General features: G+C 42.8%; 1 protein-coding gene across 1 annotated transcript; it reads left to right on the top strand.

The window, feature by feature from the left end:
- The first annotated feature begins 8,820 nt into the window (after positions 1–8,820).
- On the top strand, positions 8,821–21,543 carry prkag1 (protein kinase, AMP-activated, gamma 1 non-catalytic subunit). The gene is made up of 13 exons (XM_056266060.1): positions 8,821–8,964; positions 10,389–10,440; positions 10,728–10,828; positions 11,609–11,690; positions 14,729–14,787; positions 14,899–14,944; positions 15,026–15,080; positions 15,162–15,288; positions 16,280–16,445; positions 16,565–16,602; positions 17,917–18,063; positions 19,702–19,801; positions 21,165–21,543. Exons 1-13 carry the CDS (start codon positions 8,956–8,958, stop codon positions 21,173–21,175), a joined length of 993 nt encoding a protein of 330 aa, XP_056122035.1. The 5' UTR covers positions 8,821–8,955; the 3' UTR covers positions 21,176–21,543.

Here is a 21,543-nt window from a genome sequence, read left to right as displayed (position 1 = left end):
AAGTAAAAAGGTAAAGCAGTGTCAGACCAGCAGTGCCCTTGAGAAATGAACGAAATCTCTGGATTCCCCTCACGCTTCCTTCATGTGTCTCTAAGTAAACATACAGTAGCCTACCTCTGCATTGTCATGTGACTGTAACATTACCTGTGGATTTAGACTAGAGGATGCGAAGTCAAGGATCTCTGTACAGAGAAGGAAGCTGTGATAGAGCTCAGTTTGTTTGAAGAAAACCATCCGATGCGTCTCAAACCATTTCAGAAATGCTCCAGCGTTCACCTGACAGTAAATGTGTGCGCAGCGCAGATATTAAATGTGTTGGCTTGTAACTATGGAAGCCTATTTCTGCCACATGAGAAAGAAAACCGAGATTTTGTAAAGCAATTAATTATGATTAAAAAAAGTCAAAAGTTGAAATTATAACATAGCCTACATAGTTATGAAATTAAAAGTTGAAATTATGACTTAAAAGTCAATTATGACAAAAAAAAGTCAAAATTATGACAGTCAAAATAATGATGTAGAAAGACATCATTTTGACTTATAAAAACAATTAGTTCCAATCCTTGATTCTGATTGGTCAATAGCTGTGCTTTATTCATGATAAAACACGGCTATGACCGCTTCACCCAACGGTTCTATTTATCACTGCGCAACACTGCAGTTCCTATGTTGTTTTTATTTGAGTTCCCTTTCGAACGGTCACTTCGTATTGCGTAGCTATACGCAGTGGGGAAACTCCTTTTCCTCGATTTACTGAAGCCTATATGTAAAACGCATTTGCAGCTGCACAGCTAGCACACTGACCGTCTGACCCGCTCATAGGCTGTGCTGCAGCAACTGCACATCCAATGGCGCGGGCGAATCTGACGCACGACCAATGAGCTAGCCCAACGTCAGAGCCCGTCGAGGGGGCGTGGCCCAGCCTATATAGACCCCCGAATTCGCCATTATAGCAGATTTTACTCCTTCAGCGACAGTACACATGTCCCTGAGCTTTTTACTGTGTATTCGCCGTCGAACAAGCCTTTCAGCCTGAGCGAGCTTCTCTTCAGCAGACTTCGCCTGCACGTCGATTGTCTCCTGACGCCGTCTCACCTGTGGCTATCCGGCGACATCCTATATCCTTTGCATTATTATTTTGTGAATTCTTTTCAGTATGCCTCGTTCATCCTGCGCCACGTGCGTAGGCCGTCTGCACGAGGCAGACCAGCACACGAGCTGCATTTCCTGCCTGGGTGTCGACCACGCAGAGAATGCTCTCTCTGCCGGCGGATGTGAGGCCTGCGACAGCATGCCTATCTCCGTGCTGCGCTATCGGCTAGCTCTCTCCCGGGACGGCGAGGCCGCTTCAACCACGCTTTCCATTCCGAGGAAGAAGAAGCGTCGCAGCCAACGGCAACTGGAGGGTATGGAGATTTGTGAACGCACGCCGGCCGCGTCCCCGCGTGCTTCACTTTCTCTGACTCAGACGCCATCACCGGTCCTGTTCGCAGGAGACCAGCGCCCCCCCCCCCCCCCCCCACACGTGGCGGGCCTCGTCTCCTTCAGCGGATCTCTCGAGCGCGACGACAGCTTATCCATCGCCGCTTCTGAGGACGAGTGGCCGGGCTCTCTCGACCCCGTCACCGCTTCTCAATCGGTGGCCAGTGGATTAGCGACCAGGACGAACTCCGACGCCGAAATGCTTCGGATCCTGACGAAGGCCGTCGCGGACCTCGACCTCGAGTGGGCCTCGCCCGAGGAGCCGCCTCGTAGTCGGCTGGATGGATGGTTTCTGGAGGGGCGCCAGCAGGCCCCGCGTCACAAACCGGCGCCATTTTTCCCCGAGGTCCACGAGGAGCTAACCAAGGCCTGGCGCGCTCCATACTCAGCACGTGTGGGATCCGCAGTATCCGCGACGCTCTCCTCCGTGGATGGCGCAGCGGAAAAGGGTTATGAGTCTTTGCCGCCCCTCGAAGAGGCCTTGGCAGCTCATCTTTGCCCGAACACTGCAGCTAGCTGGCGAGCTAGAGCCGCTCATCCCAACAAACCCTGCCGTAACACCTCAGCCCTCGCTGGACGCGCGTACGCCGCCTCCGGTCAGGCTGCATCGGCCCTGCACACGATGGCCGTGTTGCAGGTCTACCAGGCCAAACTCCTCCGGTCCATGGACGAGGCTGGTCCGGACCCGGAGACCTTTCGGGACCTGAGGAGTGCTACGGACTTAGCGCTGCGTGCTACTAAGTCTACAGCACAGGCCATCGGCAGAAATGTGGCTAGTTTGGTCGTGCTCGAGCGCCATCTGTGGCTTAATCTCACCGAAATCAAGGAGGCCGACAAAACGAGGTTTCTCGACGCCCCGGTGTCCAGCTCCGGTCTCTTCGGCCCGGCGGTGAAGGGATTCTCGGAGAGGTACACGGAGGCACAGAAAGCGTCCCAGGCCATGCGACACTTCCTGCCGAAACGTTCGAGCTCCGCGTCCAGCAAGCCCAAGCCACCGCCTTCGCCTCATCCAGCCAAGCCGGCGAAACAGGCCTCTCAGCCCCGCCCTGCGGCTGATAGCCAGCGCCAGTCAAGGCCCGCGAAGCGCTACCCGCTCCCCAGGCGTCAAGGCCCTCGACCCAGCGCCGTGGCCGACCAGGCGCCTCCGAAGTCGTCCTAGCACGGAGGGGAAAGAGAGAGGGCTCGTGTCTCGCGCTTGCCGGACCACCCTCGAAGAAACCAGCAAAACTTCCCACAGCTCCCTGTTCAGTTCAGGCGGCTGGGGATTTTATTATTGTAAACAGGCCCGCAGCAGTGAGCGCGTCTCTGCAAACAAACGCCGTTCTCACGGCGACCCAAATAAAGCACAAAAAGAGCATGTTTCACAATCACAACACACGGGTTCACGGTCCCCCTTCACTAGGCGGCCCCCGCCCTGTTGTAACACTGACTTCCCCCCGGGCAAAAGCCTATACAGTCAGTCAAACTGTTATGTGGATGGAAGGAGAACCCAGGCGCAGACAGCAGATGACACTTAAATGATTTATTTAGGACAAAAACAGAAAACAAAACCCACGAGGGGGTAGAACAGGACTGGAGCAGAGTATAACAAGACTAAGACACGATGAAAAACAAAGACTCTGACTAGACAGGAAACGAACTCACAATACTGATTAAACAGGTCTTCAGACAATATACTAACAGGGATTAACACGCAAAGTTAGACAATGTACCGACACAGGACAGCAAACACAAGGGGATTAAATAGGGAGACACTAATGACAAAGACAGGTGAAGCTGACTAGACAAGGACAGGTGAAACTGACTAGACAATAATGACGAGACGAGGATAACAAGGGGGCGGGGTAACGTAACGAGACAACACAAGCGCATGGCCAAACAATTGGCCATGCGCTTGTACACAAAACATGATTCTGTCATGATCCTGCCACAAGACAAGAGGAATCAAAGACATGATGGCAGAATCATGACACAAACACAGTATGTGCACAAATCACATTATAAGGGTATCAGGTCCCCCTATGTTAGGCGGTCCCCCTATGTTTGGCGGTCCCCCCCATTCAGTGTGTCACGCGCTAGCCACACGAGTGATGGCCTGGCAAGCCATCCCTGGTGTGTCGAGTTGGGTTATAAACACTATAAAGCGAGGCTACTCGCTCCAATTCGCTCGCAGACCCCCGAAATTCCAGACGGTTATCGAGACATCGGTGAGAAGCGGCGTGAATCACGTGCTTCGCACCGAAGTTCAGGAATTATTAGCAATAGGAGCGATAGAGTCAGTCTCTCCCGCGCTAATGTATTCGGGGTTTTACAGCCGCTATTTTCTAATTCCAAAGAAAGACGGCGGGCTCAGACCCATACTAGATCTGAGGCGTTTGAACAGGGCTCTCATGAGACGGCCTTTCAAAATGTTAACACTCAAACAAATTCTCGCGCAGGTTCGCCCGGGGGACTGGTTTGTTTCAATGGATCTGAAAGATGCATACTTTCATATTCAGATCGACCCTCGTCACAGGCCATTTTTGAGATTCGCCTTCGAGGGGAGGGCATATCAATACACCGTTCTGCCGTTCGGTCTGGCTCTGGCACCCCGTACATTCACGAAATGTATGGATGCAGCGCTCTCCCCGCTGAAAAGCCAGGGAGTGCGTGTGCTGAATTATCTCGACGACTGGCTGGTGCTAGCGCAGTCGAGAGACGAACTAATAGTTCACAGGGATTTGATTCTCAGCCATTTAAAGTGCCTGGGTCTCACAATCAATGTTGCCAAAAGCGAACTGAACCCCAGCCAGACTGTGGTCTTTCTGGGCACGGTTTTAGACTCGGTGACAATGAAAGCGCGGCTCACTCAAGAGCGCGCGCTCTCTGTGCAGACACTGGTAGCCGCATTCAGGGCACGCGAGTGCGCGCCTCTGAAGAGGTTTCAGAGACTGCTTGGTCTAATGGCAGCTGCATCATCAGTACTCCACATGGGATTACTGCACATGCGCCCGCTGCAGCACTGGCTGAAACGCCGTGTGCCAACCCATGCATGGCAGTCAGGCAGCCTGCGCATTATGGTGAATCAGGGGTGTTTGAGAACACTGATTCCCTGGCGGGCTCAGGACTGGTACCGCAAGGGGGTGACCATGGGGATAGTTTCCAGGAGGAAAGTGGTTTTTACAGATGCATCCAACATGGGTTGGGGAGCGCTGCACGAGGGCAAGCCTGCCTCCGGCCTCTGGTCGAGCACGGAGCAGAGCTTACATATCAACTGTCTGGAAATGAAAGCAGTTGGTTTGGCCCTGAAAGCTTTTCTGTCAAACCTCAGGGGTCACCACGTCTTGGTCCGTACAGACAACGTGTCTGTGGTGGCCTACATAAATCGCCAGGGTAGCATCAGGTCAGGCAACCTGTACGCTATGGCGAGGGACCTCCTCATGTGGGCACAAGCCAATCTGAGCTCTCTGAGAGCAGCGCATGTCCCGGGCGTCCAGAATGTTGGCGCGGATATGCTCTCAAGGGGCAACACTCCCCTAGGCGAGTGGTCCCTGAACCCTCAGATGGTCAGACTAATATGGGAGAGGTTCGGCGAGGCCGAAGTCGACCTTTTCGCCTCGAGAGCCAGCCCCCACTGCAGGGTGTTTTTCTCGAAAAACAGGGATGCGCTGGCTCATCTCTGGCCCAGCCGCCCCCTTTACGCGTTTCTCCCCGTCTCGATGAACCCACAGGTTATCGAGCGGGTCAGGGAGAACGGATGCCCAGTCCTTCTGGTGGCTCCTCTCTGGAAATCCAGACCTTGGTTTCCGGAACTGGTTCAGTTGTCAGACACGACCTCCTGGCCTGTTCCGATGAGGAAGGATCTCCTCACACAGGCCAACGGAACGATATGGCATCCCCGACCCGATTTATGGGCCCTCCATGTGTGGCCCCTAAACGGGTATCCGGGGACCTTCCTGACAGGGTCTTAAGCACTATCTCTGAAGCAAGGGCCCCGTCTACTCGGCGCCTTTATGCTTTAAAGTGGTCGGGTTTTTCCAGCTGGTGCTCGAGAAATCGTATTGACCCAGAGTCATGTGAGGTTTCGGTGGTGCTCTCCTTCCTGCAGGAGCTACTGGACACGGGCCGCACCCCGTCCACGCTCAAAGTGTATGTGGCAGCCATCGCAGCGCATCATGCTCTGGTGGCTGGCCAATCACTAGGAAGGAATGACCTGGTGGTAAAGTTTCTGAAGGGTGCTAGGAGGATTAACCCCTCCAGGCCCCCTTCGGTGCCGCCTTGGGACCTCTCCACGGTCCTTAGGGCCCTGAGGGGACCACCTTTTGAGCCGCTCCAGTCGGTTGATCTAAAACCACTTTCGCTAAAGACTGCTCTCCTGTTGGCATTGGCATCTATCAAGCGAGTGGGAGATCTGCAGGCCCTCTCAGTGAGTCCTGCATGTTTGAAATTTGGATTGGATGACTCCAGAGTCAGTCTCAAACCCAGGCGTGGTTATGTACCCAAGGTGCTCTCAACGCCGTTTAGAGCACAAGTTATTACGCTATTAGCCCTTCCCCCTTCTGCCGAGGATGGGGAGGTTAATCTTCTCTGCCCTGTCAGGGCGTTGAGAATCTATTTGGAGCGTTCTGCGTCTTTTAGACAATCAGAACAGCTGTTTGTCTGCTTTGGGGGCCGATCTAAGGGTGATCCAGTCACTAAGCAAAGACTGTCTAGATGGATAGTGGATGCCATCTCTTTGGCTTACACCGCAGTGGGTCAGGTTTGCCCCATAGGTGTCAAGGCCCATTCGACCAGAGGTATGGCCTCGTCGTGGGCTTGGTCATCTGGTTTTCCCATTCAAGATATTTGTGATGCGGCCGGCTGGTCCTCGCCTTCAACATTTATGAAGTTCTATAATATGGAGGTACCTTCCCTGCAGGCGAAGGTGCTTTCGGTATGATTGAGACCTGACAGTGGCTGGTCTTATCTACAAAAATTACTGTGCATAATCACATACATATTATATAAACCCGCTTCGGCCGGTAGTAAAGTTATACTAATAATCCAGACGATGTCTGGTTTTGTTAGTATATTCTGTTAGTTGTTACTGACTTATATATATATTATTCAGACCCGACTGTGTCTGGTCTGTTATATATACATGTATATGCATATGTTATTGGGTTCTGGCTTGTTCTGTTAGCTCAGGGGTCCTGAGTGGCAGGGCAACCAGTTACTCAGGGTGGGGCGTTTTGCATGGTGTCCCCACTGCGTATAGCTACGCAATACGAAGTGACCGTTCGAAAGGGAACTACTCGGTTACTATCGTAACCTCAGTTCCCTGAGATAGGGAATGAGTATTGCGTAGCCGGCCGCACTATGGTAACTAGTGACGTTGTCGCTTCAGTCGTATAAACCTGCTATAATGGCGAATTCGGGGGTCTATATAGGCTGGGCCACGCCCCCTCGACGGGCTCTGACGTTGGGCTAGCTCATTGGTCGTGCGTCAGATTCGCCCGCGCCATTGGATGTGCAGTTGCTGCAGCACAGCCTATGAGCGGGTCAGACGCTCAGTGTGGTAGCTGTGCAGCTGCAAATGCGTTTTACATATAGGCTTCAGTAAATCGAGGAAAAGGAGTTTCCCCACTGCGTATAGCTACGCAATACTCGTTCCCTATCTCAGGGAACTGAGGTTACGATAGTAACCGAGTAGCTTTCATGCATATTACACATTGGAACGTTGTTGCTGTTCACGGGCAGCGACTATTTTTTTTCTAACGGAAGGAAGGGTTTTAGTGATTTTACTTCATGAAAGTTGCACTAATAAATTTTTTTTTTTACTTTAATATTTGTATTGTGTGGTAACCGTTTTATAAAAGCAAAAAGGTACTCGAGGCAAGTGCTGTATCGTGAATAAGTAACGGCTGAAGGGGTTACTCCGCGTCGTGCCTAACAACACCCTTCAGCCATTACTTATTCACGATACAGCACAGCCTCTCGTACCCTAATGCTTAGGCTACTTATCTCATATTTTTTTTAAATCTTAGTATGTCATGATTACAATGTTTTATCTAATTTACATTTACATTTATGCATTTGGCAGACGCTTTTATCCAAAGCTAATTACTTGTCCTGCATTTCAAGGTAGGCCTACACATTTACATTCTTATCAGTTCTTGCTTTCCCTGGGAATCTTTATTAGCCTATGACTTGGTCAAAATGACTTAGCATGTCATAATTTTGTCGTTTTAATCTCATAATCATGACTCATTATGCCATTATTTCAACATTTCATTTAATAAATATGATTTAGGATGTCATCATTTATCTCATAAATAAGATTTACCAAAGCTTGGTTTTTTTTCTTTCTTCTTGTGTGGCAGAAAAGGGCTTCCATAAACACGTTTTGTGGTCTAGTAAATATTATTATAAATATAAAATGAGCTGCTGCTGACCTACCTGAGCAAAGGACACATTTGGCCACATATTCACGTAGCCTTTCGAAAACCGGGACATTCAGTGTCCCGGGAGAGTGCATAAATTTCCCGGGACAGGTTATTAAAAAGAAGGACAATACCGGTAAAACCGGGACAGGTGGCAACCCTAATGTAGAGGGGTTTGCCCGAACACCTGAAACAGGACAACATGAAGCAGGGTGAGTCCAGGACCAACAGCACATTAATTCAAGACATGAAATGAGGAGCAGACAGAAGATTTCATCTTACTGGAAGACTTAAAAACGTGTTGAAGAAATCCACAAACACTGCAGTTTTCAACTGGAGAGACTTCAGTTCCATGTTAATGCTTTTCTCTGCTAAATGAGTGCAGTTGATAGATGACAAGGCCATTTATACATTTCATGACCATTAATAGACTCGCAATGTATGAACAATTAGGCCTAACTTTACTTGTAATTAAAAGTATTAAACTAGTTATGTTCATTGATGTAGCTCTTGATTGTGTTTCTGGCCTGTCCTTGCCCTGCTGATTATCGTGTTTTCTACTTTTCTTTGGATTCATTTCTGCCCTGTTCAAAATGATGTTTTGCGATAGATTTTTGTTGCCTTGACAACGCTATTATTTATCTAGTGCTTAAAATCGTTTTACTTTTAACTTTTATTTTACATACTGCCCAATTAAATCAAATAAATACAACGTTTATCTGTCACAGACATGTTTTATTATAAGTTAAAAAAAAATGTTGTGCGTATCATAATTATTTTGCAATGCTGTTATGTCAATCATATTTATGAAACTATACTTTTACAACCAGTTCATTATTAGCAGGATTAAAACATTATTATGTACGATGGTGATGAATGAGAAGCGCGCACACGTGTGTATCGTCATATCCGGTCGCGGCCTCAGGAGTGGTCTTCCGCATCCTGAAAGAAGTGTGAGCGAGCAGCGGCACCAGTAACATTAAACATCAGTTCAGCTACCGAATTAAACTACATTTTCGCATTCAGAGATCGAAGTGAAACCCATTAAGTGTCTTTACGCTGTGAATGGATCATGGAGTGTGTAAGTATTGTGAGATTTAACAGTTAAGGAGAAAGAGTTGATCTGACAGATTCAGTCTCCTTGAATGACGCCGAGAGACAGTTAAACAAACAACGGGTTTTGTTCAATTGTGTTACAATATTCAAAAATGGCTTATATCGATTAAAGTGTTGAGGTTGTGCCTTAAGTGTTATTACTGTAGTGCTGTGTAGTAGACTATTTCTTATTCATATGTAGCCAGTGATATTTATCCTGCGGTCAAGTTTAGTTCTGTGCTGCTAGTTTACTACAATTAACGCAAGTTACACGTTTAAGTTACTGCTGTTAACACGTTTACTGTTGTTATACTATAACTATGTTAACACGTTTACTGTTGTTAACTTTACTGTTGTTACACTATAACTAGCTATGTTAACACGTTTACTGTTGTTGTTACATTATAATATAATAACTATGTTTGTTTACACGTTGACTGTTGTTACACTATTGTTACACTAGTACCATGTTATTAACACAGTTACTGCTGTTACACTAGTACTAAGTTAACACGTGTACTCCTGTTAACATGTTTGTTACTGTTGTTACACTATAACTATGTTAACACGTTTACTGCTGTTACACTAGTATCATACTAGTGTCATGTTAACACGTTTACTGCTGTTACACTAGTATGTTAACACGTTTAGTGCTGTTAAGATGTTCACTGCTGTTACAGTAGTACTATGTTTGCTGTTGTTACTGTTGTTACACTAGTACCATATTAACACGTTTGCTGTTGTTACACTAGTACCATATTAACACGTTTACTGTTGTTACACTAGTACCATATTAACACGTTTACTGCTGTTGCACTAGTATGTTTACTGTTGTAACACTAGTACCATGTTAACACGTTTACAATTGTTACACTAGTACCATGTTAGTAGTTTGTTAGTTTACTGCCACAACAATAGTCGCTGAGACTCTAGTCTAGTACCATGTTAGTTTTCTGTTACTTTTTACACTAGTGCTGCTTTCGTTTGCTCTTGCTGGTGTTAGTCCAGTATTTAACATAACATCTTAACAAAATGTTCCAGCTAGTAATTTGCCAAGTTTCCAGTAATATCTGACAGCTTTCTCAGTTATTGGTTAGTCAAGTTAATAACAAGCAAATCAGTAAACTAGATCATGGAGGAACAGAGCTTTAAAAACAACAGTTTATTAATGTGTAAGAACCTGCAATACTTTGAAGCGAGCAGAACTGTTCTCCCATTAACTTATCTGGCTAATATGTATTCTATTGACACATTTTAGCCTTTTGCTTAGTTTAGTAACTCTAATTCAGATCATTGTTAATCAGCGAGAACTCATCAGAAGAATGATCACAATTATGAAAAATGTGATCATTTCCATATTTTGGAAAACCAAAAGTTTTGAATGTTTACAATTTGACATCTGTTTTTCAGGTTCCTGCTGTTCTAGATGAGTTGGATGGTAAAAAGGAGGCGCACATAGAGGGTAAGAGTGTGAATAAATAAAAATGAGACTGTAGTCCTGCGATCACCTGCAGCTCATGTGCGAGAGCCGAGCAGGGGTTTGACTTCTCTGTTTGCAGTGAAATCTGAGACTAAAGTGACAACAGAAACATGATCCAGTGACACTTTGTTCTCTGACACTTTTTTCTGTCATTATTTTTGTCAGTTGTGTTTTAATGCTTGTTCATGTTTGAATGTTTTAGACCGTGCAGTTTCAAGCAATACAATTGTGAATTATCCCTTTTTATTTCCCCCTCTCTATCAAACCAGATCCTGAGTATAATGTGTACACCCGCTTCATGAAGTCCCACCGCTGCTATGACCTGGTGCCCACCAGCTCAAAGTTAGTGGTGTTTGACACTTCTCTCCAGGTGGGAACTCAGAAGACAAATGTTGTTCAATGTGCAACTTTGCTTACAACCAATTTACTTCCATATGTGACCCATTTCTGTGTGAAACAAGAAAAATGTTGGGCAGCACTAGATATTACCCATCATCAATTAAGAAGATGATGTAAAGTAGCCATTCCACACCAGTATACAGCCAGATTAAATGTGCATTTATTACACTATGCCTAAAAAGCCTTTTGGCTGTTTATGACATTATCCCCGGTTTCACAGACTAGACTTTAAGCTAGTCCCAGACTAAAATGCAAGTTTGAGCTGTTACAACTGAAAAAGCAACTTGTACTGGCATATCTTAAAATATATCAGTGTCATTGTATTGTCTCAAGATGCACACCAGTAATGTTTTTGTCTAAGGCATGTTATAAAAGCTACTTAAATGTCCTAAGTAAACTAAAGCCTAATCCTGGCTAATTCTAAGCCCTGTCTGTGAAACCAGGCCTATTTATAAATGTACTGCTTGTGTTATAAGCTATGTTATTTAAGAGGAAGAACTTTTTGATAAAAGATTATAATAATTATATATAATAATAACACAATTAAATTAAATAACATAATTTTTTTTTATTTTGAATAATGTGCACCACTGAATTATTAATAGGCACATGCATTAAGAAATGGGGTCAGTATTGATTTCATGTTGACTTTAGGGGTTGGATATGTTTGCTCTGTAATCCGTGTCAACATTCATGACATTTTAAACTGTCCGAGTGCATGCTGGTTAATTTGTGTTTGTATGGTTTCCAGGTGAAGAAGGCGTTCTTTGCTCTGGTGTCTAATGGGGTGAGAGCAGCGCCTCTCTGGGACAGCAAGAAGCAATGCTTTGTTGGTAAGCAAGTGTTTTTGGAAGTTTCAAAATTGTGATTGATTAATGACATTAAAAGGCTTTCATAATTAGAGGTCGACCGATAGTGGATTTTACCGATACCGATATCTAGGTTTGACCGTACATGCCGATAACCGATAATTCAACCGATATTTTTTTTAATGGATACTGGATTAAAAACAAACATCATACTCACAATAAAACAGTGCTGAACTAAAATGTGCTCAATTAAAGGAGCCGTATGTAAGATTGTGGCCAAAACTGGTACTGCAATCACTTTCAAATGACTGTAGAGCGGTGTATCCCCTCCCCCTCCCCCCTGACTCGAGGTTGCCAGATAGACTGCAGGATCCAGCAGGAACGTAGGCTGCTACAAGAAGTGGTACCTAGAGCAGAGCTGGCAACCCGGATGCAGCAACACTACTGACTTCGTGATTGGTAGATAGGTGGAGGGTGGGGCTTCAGACCAAAACACAACATGACAACATCAACATCAGTTGAGGGCTGCAACTGCACTTTTTAAAGGACAATATCCTGGCCGGACTACTGTTGTCAGTGATATAAGTATTTGTAGTGAACATGATTTCTTAAAGACCCACTCCGATGAAAATAATGTTTTTCTAGGTGTTAACATGTTCTTGTGGCATTTTTCTTATGTTAGAGGACATATCTTGAGAAAAATAAGCTCAAAGTTGTATTTCTGAGTATTTCTACATTCAAATGGCTGTGAATCAGTAGCAGACGCTAAAATGCCGTTCAAAATAGACTGGAGTTGTGACGTAGTAACTCCACTGGGCGGGGCCACAAGCTTGTTAAAATTAATCGAAAGTGCCCCTCTCAAACAAATATCAATGATAATATTGTTTTCAATAAAACAAAATGCATTTGATTATAATTAACATGACAATGTGACAAAATTCACGTTTACTTGTATGTTTCTGTCGGTTTGAGCTGTCGTTGCCATGACTCGTTGCTATGGGTTGCGTCACCTGCGTGTCTTGCACCGGACTCGACTGAAGGGGTCAGTCTCCGTTTTCGAGGCCGAGGGTCAGTAATGTGGACGGCAGGAGCGCATAATCGTTGCAAAAGTTATGCATTTTAAAACGAAAACGCACTGTACGGCTGGATAGCTCCAATATTGCTCTCAATTTTTGTTGCACCGGTAATGACAGGTTGGGGGTGTAAGCTAGCGGGAGAGACAGAGCTCTCAGCAACGGGGAGGGGGAGGGTCATCTCCGTGCCAACGGCTCCGCCCACAACGCAGAGGCGAATTGCTAATGAGCTACTGCCGCTCTGCTGAAGCAAAGTCCCAGAAAACGGCACAGGTTTTGTGAGTTTGGCTAAAAATGGCATAATCATAATTTAAAGACCACTGGGAATGTTTACAAATAGCTCAAAATATGATCGGAGTGGGACTTTAATGTCTAGTGACATATCAGGGCCATTTTATGATTAATTGAAATAAATTTCTTACATACAGCTCCTTTAAATAAATAAATATGAATATATTAACTTTATACAGAAAATAATTTAAACATTAAAATATTACAGGTTTCGTTAGCTATAACCTAGAAACATATGTACATTTCATAACACTTTGCAAGTCCCATTTGTAAACAAGGATGTATTAACTAGCTTTCATGAACTATATGCATAATGCAATATACCTTTTTACTGCATGTATTAATATGAGCAATACAATTGTACCTTTATCATTCATGTTAGTTCATTCACAGTACATTAACTAAGGTAATAAAAGATAAAATAAGAATTAAAACTCAATTTCAAATGCATTAGTAAATGTTGAAATTAACAAACTACCGTAACAATGAATAATTCTTCTACAACTTGTATTAACCTTATTTAATGCTAAAAATGCGATGTTATTGTAAAGTGTTACCATTTCATATGATTCCAAAGAGTCGTGCTTAAAGATGGCCATTAAAATGTAATAAAGACCTGTATTATGTATACGTAATATAGCCTATAGTCTCTCACTTTATTTGCTTCTATATTTTAGAACACTTGATGATTATCTAATCAAAAATAACAAGATCTATTGTAGTGATTAAAAAGATCTTAAATCGAACGCGTTTCTGATTAGTTTACGTTTCTGTCGGCTGCATGAACATATCAATGTTGAGAAAGCAATCACGTCACTAGTTTTAAATATGCAACTTCGTCGGCTAATGAACGCATAAAATTGACCAGCCGGATAAAAATAATGCAAATAGATTGTAACAATTGCGCCATAAAACATTTGGGTCAGGTCTGCGTGTGTTTTTGTCACATTGCATTAACGGTTGAGGTAATGTTAGAGTCCTCACAGCCTCAACGGCAAACTACTGTTCTTTCTCTGCTGATGCAGCATCTAGTCAACAAATGAATTAATTTGTAATGATATGGCAATATGTAGCTACTTTAGTGTTATGTATTCATACCGTTTTGCTGTCGGTGTTTTAAATGTCAGCGCTCTCGCTGCGTGTTCTCTCCGTGCTGCGCGCTGCCTCACGTGTTAACGTAAACAACTCAGCCAGTGATAGTTTGTTATTTGTCCGCTAGAGGCCGCTCTCACTCTGTATAATGTCAGCAGTCTCTTCTGTTCTGAGCGCTCTCGTGCTGTGTAATGACCGCGCGCACTTCTCAGCCGCTCCAGCAACGGACGCAACCCGGAAAAACTATCGGTGTGGATTTTTGCCGATAACGATAGTTCCACCAAACAACTATCGGTGCCGATTAATCGGCAAAACCGATGAATCGGTCCACCTCTATTCATAATATATTTAACTTGCATAATGCAACACATTCAAGGGAAAAAAGAAAATCACTGCTGGCAGAATGTGCTTTCAATAAAATTTGTTTGCCTATATAGAAGAAAGGCAATGTTTTAAAATGAAAATAGAGCATTTTTTTTTCAATTATGATAAAAAATTACTTGCAATTAAATAATTAATGCACAGTAGTTACTTGTAACAACAGTTTAAAAGTAGTTCTGATTCAACTTATGCACATCTTCTTTCATACCCTTTTTGCTATTGTAGGTATGCTGACCATCACAGATTTCATCAATATACTTCATCGCTATTACAAGTCTCCTCTGGTAAAATTCTCTCCTCCTGCTCATGTTAAGACTGTTAATCTCCTACTGAAGCTTATTCTCGAGTCATTTAGAGGAATTTTCAAAGATTTCATGCATTTTTCTCGGTTTTAGGTCCAGATATATGAGCTAGAAGAACACAAAATAGAGACATGGAGAGGTGGGGATAATGTTGACGTGTTCATGATGTAGATGCTCTGACGTGTGAGCCTATGACTGATCTGTTGTTGTTTTCTTATAGAGGTCTACTTGCAAGATTCCTTCAAGCCTCTCGTGAGCATATCACCCAATGCCAGGTAATACTTGTGATTGGTGCAGGCAGATTGAATGGTTTTGATGGAGAGATGTGACATGTCTGATGTTTTCTTCTCTCTCAGCCTTTATGATGCAGTTTCATCTCTACTGAAGCATAAGATCCACAGATTACCTGTGATTGATCCTCTAACGGGAAACACACTCTACATCCTGACACACAAGAGGATCCTCAAATTCCTGAAACTTTTTGTAAGTCCTGCCTGCCTAATAATCGCTCACCTTAAATTTTTGCATCTTAAATGCATCAAAAACTAAAGAAATTATAATAGATCCAAAAAAATTAGGTGATTACAGCCGTCATCATCAATGATAATGTCATTGATCAGGTGGATACCTATAAGTATCTAGGTGTGGTTATTGATTGTTCATTCACTTGGAAAGCCCACATTGATTATGTCGCCTCAAAATTCCAACAACGCTTGTATTTTTTTAGAAAACTTAGGCTGTTTGGTGTAAATCAGAGAATTATGCAATTATTTTATTATGCCGTTTTAGGTAGCCTTTTAAATTATGGCATGCTAACCTGGTATGGCAATCTTTCGGTTCAATTAAAATCACAGATTGCATGTCTTGTGAGAATTCCAATGAAGGTTATGGGTATAAGGGAATACTCATCACTTCAATCAATTTATGAATCGTTGGTTTTAAAAAATGCACAGACAATAGTGGGTGATACCAGCCATGTTTTATTTCCAATGTATGAGTTGCTGCCATCAGGGAGACAGTATGCTGCCATCAGGGAGACAGGGAGTACCATTGTTTAAGAGTAACCGTTATAAAAAATCATTCATTCCTCTATCAATCAATATGTTAAATAGCAAGATGCAGTAATGTAGGTCTATAGTTTCTGTGTGTGCATTTGTTATTTGTTATATGTATACTGTGCATTAACGCAGCCTCCAGTCCATTTGCTGTATGTATGTGGTGTATTAATGTAGCTTTGAGCCCAAGACAAATTTCCTGAAAAAGGACAATAAAGTTTACAAACAAACAAACCTGTGACGCATGAAATTAAGCCCAGGCATTCATTTATTTGGTAACCCTCTGTCACAGAGCTGTTGCTGTAATTGTGTCACAACTGGAATGAAGCAACTACTGCTAAATTTCCTCTTTACTCATCTAGTACAACTTCGAATTTCTTCGAGTTCCTGTTTATGATGATGCTAGTTTTCTCTCCCAGATATCTGAAATCCCCAAACCTGCGTTTCTGTCTCAAACGCTGGAGGAGTTGAACATCGGGACGTTTCACAACATCGCAGTGGTTCACGCTGATACGCCGCTCTACTCCGCGCTGGGCATCTTCGTGGATCAGAGAGTGTCCGCTCTCCCTGTGGTGGATGAAAATGGTAATAAAGATATTCAAAATATAGTGTATTTTTTATAGTGTAAATTGCAAATCTGTGATTTAGTTTTTTCCTTCCCCTCTCACTTGATCATTGTTTCTCCCTCTCGTTTATGCCGACAGGACATGTGACTGACATCTATTCCAAGTTTGATGTTATAGTAAGTTGTGTGTGTTTATATCTGTTGTTTGAAACTAGAACAGTGGACATTGTGCATGTAAAAAACGCACTCACTCTTAACCCGACAATGCAAGTGATCATAAACGCGGTAACCCGTTTTCTTTTATAGGAGTGCGGTCATAAGCAGATCGTCACTGATCGATCTTTGCCCCTTCCGCTGATTTCTCCCGGCATGTAAACACATTAACCTGCTTTCTGTCGGCTCATTGAAGTGCGCATGAAACGCGTCCGTCCTCACCGTGGATTTAAGCACATCCAGACAGAACGAGCGTTTTGCATTAATGGAGGAGTAAATATATGCAAAAACAGACTCTTTCTTGACCCAAAAAAGTATAAAAGTGCTCTCATCTCGTACATTATGCTGCGTTCCAGGCAGGTTTTTGAGCACGTAAATCACGACTTCAAACCACGACTCACGACTTTGTAGCGTTCCAGGCTAGTCACGCCAAACTACCTGAGCGCAAGGAATTGTGGTAGCTAGATGTAAACAAACCGTTGTTGTTTTGTATAGTTTCGCGGGCTATGTGACGTCAGAGCTCGTAACTGGGAGTACATCGATCTAGTACGAGTTCACGGGTGGGAAGTCATGGGTTTGACTGCCGTTCCAGTGCACTTTCACGGGTATAAGGTTGGAAAAACACGGGTTACAGGTTGCCTGGAACGCGGCATTAGAAGAAGAAGCGGCTCAGTCTAAATGTAACCGCATCAGAGGATAATATGAGCCGTAAGTTTCCCGCCGACTCCTCTTAAAGCCGTTTTAAAGCTTTATTTAACATCACAACCGACATAAATGAAATACTGAATACTTGAGTCAGAAACGCAAATTATTATGTTTTGACGTCACTTCCGGGAAATAACCTGATTTATTAATAAAGTGTTGTAAACGCGGTGTACTTGCGTAGTCGGGATATTGGTTTGCATGTAAACCCAGACAACAGGTTATTTCAATAAGCTGATTTTTGTGAGTTATCTGTGTAGTGGTGTGCATGTAAACGTCCTCATCGAGCAGTTAATCGCTGTGGTGCAGTTAAGCTGTTGAATGTGAATGTGATGTTTCTGGTTCGACTGGATTCACACCTGATAGTGTGTGTTTAAAGCCTCTGGATCTGATATTGATCAGCTTGAGGGAATGCAGTCACTGATGTTTTTAACATTATGTATTTCATTTAAAATCTGACTTTTTTTTTTTTTTAAACAGTTTTTAAAAAACAATCTCAAAATGAATGTGAGTTTATACACTGTTGTATCTCTCTGTGTGTGTTTGTCTCAATGTGTTTTTCATATCATCACACAGAACCTGGCAGCTGAGAAGACGTATAATAACCTGGACATCACCGTGACTAAAGCCCTCCAGCATCGCTCGCAGTATTTCGAGGGTGTGCTGACCTGTCGAGCCAGCGAGACCCTCGAGGCCATTATTAACCGTCTGGTGGAGGCTGAGGTGAGGAACACACATGTGACATGATGGCAGTTAACCTCAGCCTTCTGCTCATGATTGCATATATACTGGTCAAAAGTTTGGGTCAGATTTTTGAAAGACTCTTAGTCTCTCATGCTCTAGAATAGCATCATTATTGTAATTTAAAATTACTATTATTTTAATATATGTTCAAATGTAATTTATTCCTGTGATCAAAGCTGAATTTTCAGCATCATTACTCCAGTCTTCAGTGTCACATGATCCAGAAACATTTCCGATTATCAATGTTGAAAACAGTTTTTGCTGCTTTTACTTTTTTTGTGGAAACCATGATTTTTTTTTTTTACTTTAGAAAGTTGAAAATGTATTGATTCATTTACTAATTTATTTGAAATCAAATTATTTTTTAACATTATAAATGCATCCTTGCTAAATCAAAGTATTATGTATTTAAAAAAAATCTTACTGACCTAAAACTTTTGACTATATATACAGTATATTTGATTGTTTATATACACACACTCCAGGGTCAGAAATGAACAGAAGCTTGGGGTAAACATGCCACCAAAATTTAATACATATTCAAGATGTCCCACATGTGTCCCACAGTTTTCTTGTAAACGTGGTGTACTTGCGTAGTCGGGTTATTGGTTTGCATGTAAACCCAGACAACAGGTTATTTCAATAAGCTGATTTTTGTGAGTCATCTGTGTAGTGGTGTGCATGTAAACGTCCTCATCGAGCCGCTGTTGAATGTGAATGTGATGTTTCTGGTTCGACTGGATTCCCACCTGCTAGTGTGTGTTTAAAGCCTCTGGATCTGATATTGATCAGCTTGAGGGAATGCAGTCACTACGGTACAAGATCTTGTACTCCTGATGTTTTTAACATTATGTATTTCATTTAAAATCTGACTTTTTTTTTTTCTTTTTCTTTTACAATTTTTAAAAAACAATCTCAAAATGAATGACGCATGTGAGTTTATACACTGTTGTATCTCTCTGTGTGTGTTTGTCTCAATGTGAAATGAACAGAAATGAACAGAAGCTTGGGGTAAACATGCCACCAAAATTTAATACATATTCAAGATGTCCCACACAGTTAAACAATCTATTATCACTGTTGCTGTAAATGTGAAAATGAAAAGTGATTGAAGTGTTGAGCATTATAACCAATCACACATTTTTGTTGAGCCAATCAGAAGTTTTTAGATAATAAACAATAAAGTACAGATATTATCTAAATAAGAGATTGAGTTTTTGTGATAACTCGCACTAGACTAAAGTCATGGACTGACACGCTGTGTCTGTATAGCCAGAATATGACATGCTGTTCCTCAAACACATTATTGTGTTTATTTGTTTTCTATTAATCAATGTTAATAATAATTATTACAATATCAGGAGCAATCAACGTCAATGACTTTTCAAACACAGATACATTTAATAGGATCATTCTAAAAATTGCTTTTACGAAGGGTTAAAATCCCCTAGAAATCAATTCCATCATAATGGAAAACTTCATAAATGATCCTGATATATGCATACAAGATTTAAGATTTTGATAAATGAAATCTTTAATTACACATGAGTACTTGGGCGGACAATAGCTGAAAAATGCCTGCATGTGACCGTACTGAGGGATCTGTCTGATGTTCAGGTTCACAGGCTAGTGATCGTGGATGAGCAGGAAGTGGTGAAAGGCATCGTCTCTCTGTCTGATATCCTGCAGTCTTTGGTGCTCACCAGTGGAGACGACGGTAAGACTCAAAATACAAGATAATCTTCATTTTCCAAATGACAGTTCATCACATTTTACATTTATGTATATAGCACTTAATAGACTACACTATTGATGGGAGACGTGAGGCTTTGAATCTGATTAATCAGTTGCTTCACAAAATGTGATGTGATGATGTAAAGTGCTAGCCTGACTTCGTCACACTCATATTCTAGTCAGAATGTGAGTCTGATACTGCTCCATAGGGCTTTGATTATGAGGCGTGTCTTAACCGAACCAGGAAAAAAAACTCTGCACTCAATTGGATAGAGCTACAACCAATCAGAGCAACGTATAGTTGCTTAGCACAGTTGTCAACATAACTCAACTGCACGCACGCTGGAAGAAGTAGTAAAATAACGAGTGTTGCTTCTTTGACTTGGTCCTCCATGAGTGCGACCAAAGGAGAAACCACAACGACCACAGGGTCTTCATTGCGTCCCATCTTCTTAGCGACCATCAGAGCCAGCTGATAAATTAAACTTTTGCCGAATCCCGTAGGAAGGACGGCAAACACATCTTTCCGATCGACAAATGCCTTGATTGCAGTTCTCTGTTCGTCTTTTAAAATGAATGCGCTGTCGATTTCTTTTACAACAAATCTCTACATCTCAGTTCTCCAGCGGCAGTCGTCTCTGAGGGAAACCAGTTCAACCCAAGCGCTCTTTGATAACGTGATGATTACGTAACTGCAGATCATCTGTCCATCATCGTGTAAAGCCCGCCCTGGCAATTTGATTGGCCCGACTAATTCTCCTAAATCATAATTACTCCTCAATGGATCGAGTCCAGACCGAACTTCCCGACCAAAAAATGTTGTGGGCTAGTGTTCGTTTTCATTTTCGTTTTGATTCACGTTAAATCATATAATGTGTGTTTGAGTCGCTTATAGTTTGCATTTGGGAACACAACATGCGTCAACCATTTTCCCAGATTTGTAAAGAGAATCGTGTGGATAGTTGACGATATGATTTCCAGAATCGATTTACCAGTATTTTTGGAACGGTCACACAGGATCTCTTACTGGTCATAAAAGACCGTATGTGTGAAAGGGGCTTGTGTTAATGTGATAAAAATTAATTTATGAAACTAATTCAATTCCAGCTGTAAAGCAGCTCTTCAGAAGACAGCAGTGTCATTATTCAGCTCAATTTAGTGCCACTCATTCAATATTACTGAATGTTAATTGTACGGCAAGCTCCAAAAAGACTGAAATGTCCCTTGAAGTTGACGGTATGACTTCCAAATGTAAGCATACAGCTAATGTTAGTTGGAACGGTTCATTTATGAGTGATTTAGATGCTCTATTGACAGCCTGGTCTTTTCTTCTGTTTTCCCCTCAGGCAGTGCTTGATGAAGAAGAGTGAAGAGTTTCCTTCTCTCTCTATAAGCTGGAAGGTGCTCCAGAAATGGAAAACATCTATGATATGCAACCATCTCAAAAACAGGAGTTGATGAAGCACCACAGATTTATTAACAGAGATCCGGCTGCTCCCGCCAGGAAAGAGACATGCTCAGAAATGCAATTGCTTTTCTAAGAAGAAACTCGTTTAATAATTGAGTCCCTGTACCACTTCAGGGAGAGGGAAAGGAAATATCATTTTTAGCTTCAAATTATTTTAGTTCTGTCGCTCGGCACACTCTTTTTGCTGAAGAGGCATCCGTCGTTCACATTATTGTCCTCTTCTTCTGTCCTCACAGAAGGAACACACGTGGAAATGC

This window comes from Rhinichthys klamathensis, unplaced genomic scaffold (genome assembly GCF_029890125.1).
Source record: "Rhinichthys klamathensis goyatoka isolate OS25496 unplaced genomic scaffold, OSU_Roscu_1.1 h1tg000244l_1, whole genome shotgun sequence".
Taxonomy (NCBI): Eukaryota; Metazoa; Chordata; class Actinopteri; order Cypriniformes; family Leuciscidae; genus Rhinichthys; species Rhinichthys klamathensis.
Note: the sequence above shows the minus strand (reverse complement) of the source record. Positions and strands in the feature narration are given on the sequence as shown.